Raw genomic sequence first — 2,037 nt, 5'->3', positions numbered from 1 at the left:
TGTGTGTGTGTGTGTGTGTGTGTGTGTGTGTGTGTGTGTGTGTGTATGTATGTATGTATTCATATATATATGTGTGTATATATAAATAGATAGATAGATAGATAGATAGATACACATGTGTGTGTATATGTGTGTAAGATTAGGTATGTAAATAATGTACACCACACACAAATATGTGTGTGTGTTTATGTATGTATGTTTAAGTATATGTATTTGGTTCATTGAACATTCACCAAAACAACATTTTTTCCACCATATTCAATTTCAATGCTTTAGTTGACAAGGCGCCTGAAGGTCGGTGGATCAGGGCAAATCGATGACATTTATAGCCTGTCTTTCAGTACAACTTTATTTGAAGAATCAACAAAGAAGTCTTTAGGTGGCCACTGAACCTGCTAGAAATAGTATAGGAATTTCCCTCAAACAATACCGTACTTTTTGCTTTGATTAATCCCATGTCAGCTCTCTTTCGGCAGATCTTTTGTGAAAGACATTCTGACCGGGGGGGGGGGATTTAAGAATATTGACGGTCGGCCTTATTCTGCCGGCACGCCGCCTTTATTCTGATTGTGTCGAGTCACGTGGTTGTATTATGAGTTGTGTTTGTGTTTCGTCTGTGTTATATCAAAAGGTTTTATGCGTTTAAGTGTTGTATGTATTGCGTGGTGTTTGGACATTTTTCATGCTTTGGTCTATCTGAAGAAACTGTGCTGAATACCAGATGGTAACGCGAGGTACGAAAATGTTTCAAAAATAACGATCGATTTCAAGGCACGAGTTGCGAAAGCTAACAAAGGCATAGAATTTGCGTTGAGTGGGTTTTAGAATTGGATCGGGGGAGGGGGTTAGAATCTGTGTTGTTTGAGCTTTCGTTTTTTTTTATTGCAAATGTGTTTAGTAAGATGCTGGTTGTGTTTTGCCGGATAAATGTTTGGTCTGTAGACAAATCCGTGAGGTTGTAGTATGTCTTTTACGCTTTCGTTCATTTTTTTTTTTTTTTAGCTGAAACACAAAACCTTATTAAATGTAAACTTTGTCTTTTATTCTTTCTGGCAGGTTTATTTGAAATAATTCCAGCCAACGACCAGATCAGCCATTACGTTAGCATAGCCGAGATTACCGAAGTTATGCCAAGAAAATTCTTCACCTGTACACCGCTGATTGGTATGAGCATTGTAAAGAAGGATAACAGCAACTGCAAATACATCCAAAAGGGTGTGAAGGCAGGTTCAACTCTCACTATCGACAGTATCTTCACGGCCAAATGGGAAACTGAAGCTGAAACGGGTTTCTTTAAAAAGACAAAAATAAAATACACTTTAACAGAAAAGAAATATCTGAAATGTTTGGATTCACACAAAGAAGTCGTCTACATACCGCTGTCGGCTGAAGGCAGGTTTTACACATTTTACGAACAAGGAAAGACTGGACGCCATGTTGTTTATCGTATCAATGAGTTTTGTAGAGAATTTGAATTCCCACTAAAAGTGCGACTTATCTACGGTACTTCTCCGGTAAGAAATGTCAAGTTCACAGATTTGTTGACGTTGGAGAAAGTGGAGGAGATAGAAACGATGGTTGCTTGTAGTATCGGTCTCGATAAACATCATTTGATTGATATTCCAATAAAAACCGGCGTTTATTTTAAACTTCAGCATTATGAGAATGTCACAGAAAGCAATGAATCTAATTTGGAAGCTGCTATGGCATTTAGCCGTAAATATGTGCACCATTACCAACGTAGGATCCGTCAGAGCATGGAATATGATGAAACAAACTATGATAATTTCACCGACCAACAACAAGATGGCGTCGAAATGCCGCTTGATTTACTGAAGGACTTAAGCATTGATAAACATGATGACAAAGATGTCAAAGTATCGATCTCTAATTTTGTAGAGAGCTCTGTCGTCTGAACTTTTCTATTGATTTGATTAATGAGGAATAAAATGGAGAGGATAGATGAGAAAGAAACAATATGATGCCTGCTCTCTCTCTCTCTCTCTCTCTCTCTCTCTCTCTCTCTCTCTCTCTCTC

General features: G+C 37.9%; 1 protein-coding gene across 1 annotated transcript in view; it reads left to right on the top strand.

The window, feature by feature from the left end:
* The window catches only part of LOC106872240 (uncharacterized), a 6,605-nt gene extending 4,574 nt beyond the window's left edge, over nt 1-2,031 (top strand). The window contains exon 2 of the mRNA XM_014919150.2: nt 1,057-2,031. Within this exon, the coding sequence (XP_014774636.1) occupies nt 1,057-1,916 (860 nt within the window). The 3' untranslated portion in view covers nt 1,917-2,031. The remainder of the gene's footprint in view (nt 1-1,056) is intronic.
* The last annotated feature ends 6 nt before the right edge of the window (nt 2,032-2,037 follow it).

The sequence above is a fragment of the Octopus bimaculoides genome, chromosome 7 (assembly GCF_001194135.2).
Source record: "Octopus bimaculoides isolate UCB-OBI-ISO-001 chromosome 7, ASM119413v2, whole genome shotgun sequence".
Classification (NCBI taxonomy): domain Eukaryota; kingdom Metazoa; phylum Mollusca; class Cephalopoda; order Octopoda; family Octopodidae; genus Octopus; species Octopus bimaculoides.
Note: the sequence above shows the minus strand (reverse complement) of the source record. Positions and strands in the feature narration are given on the sequence as shown.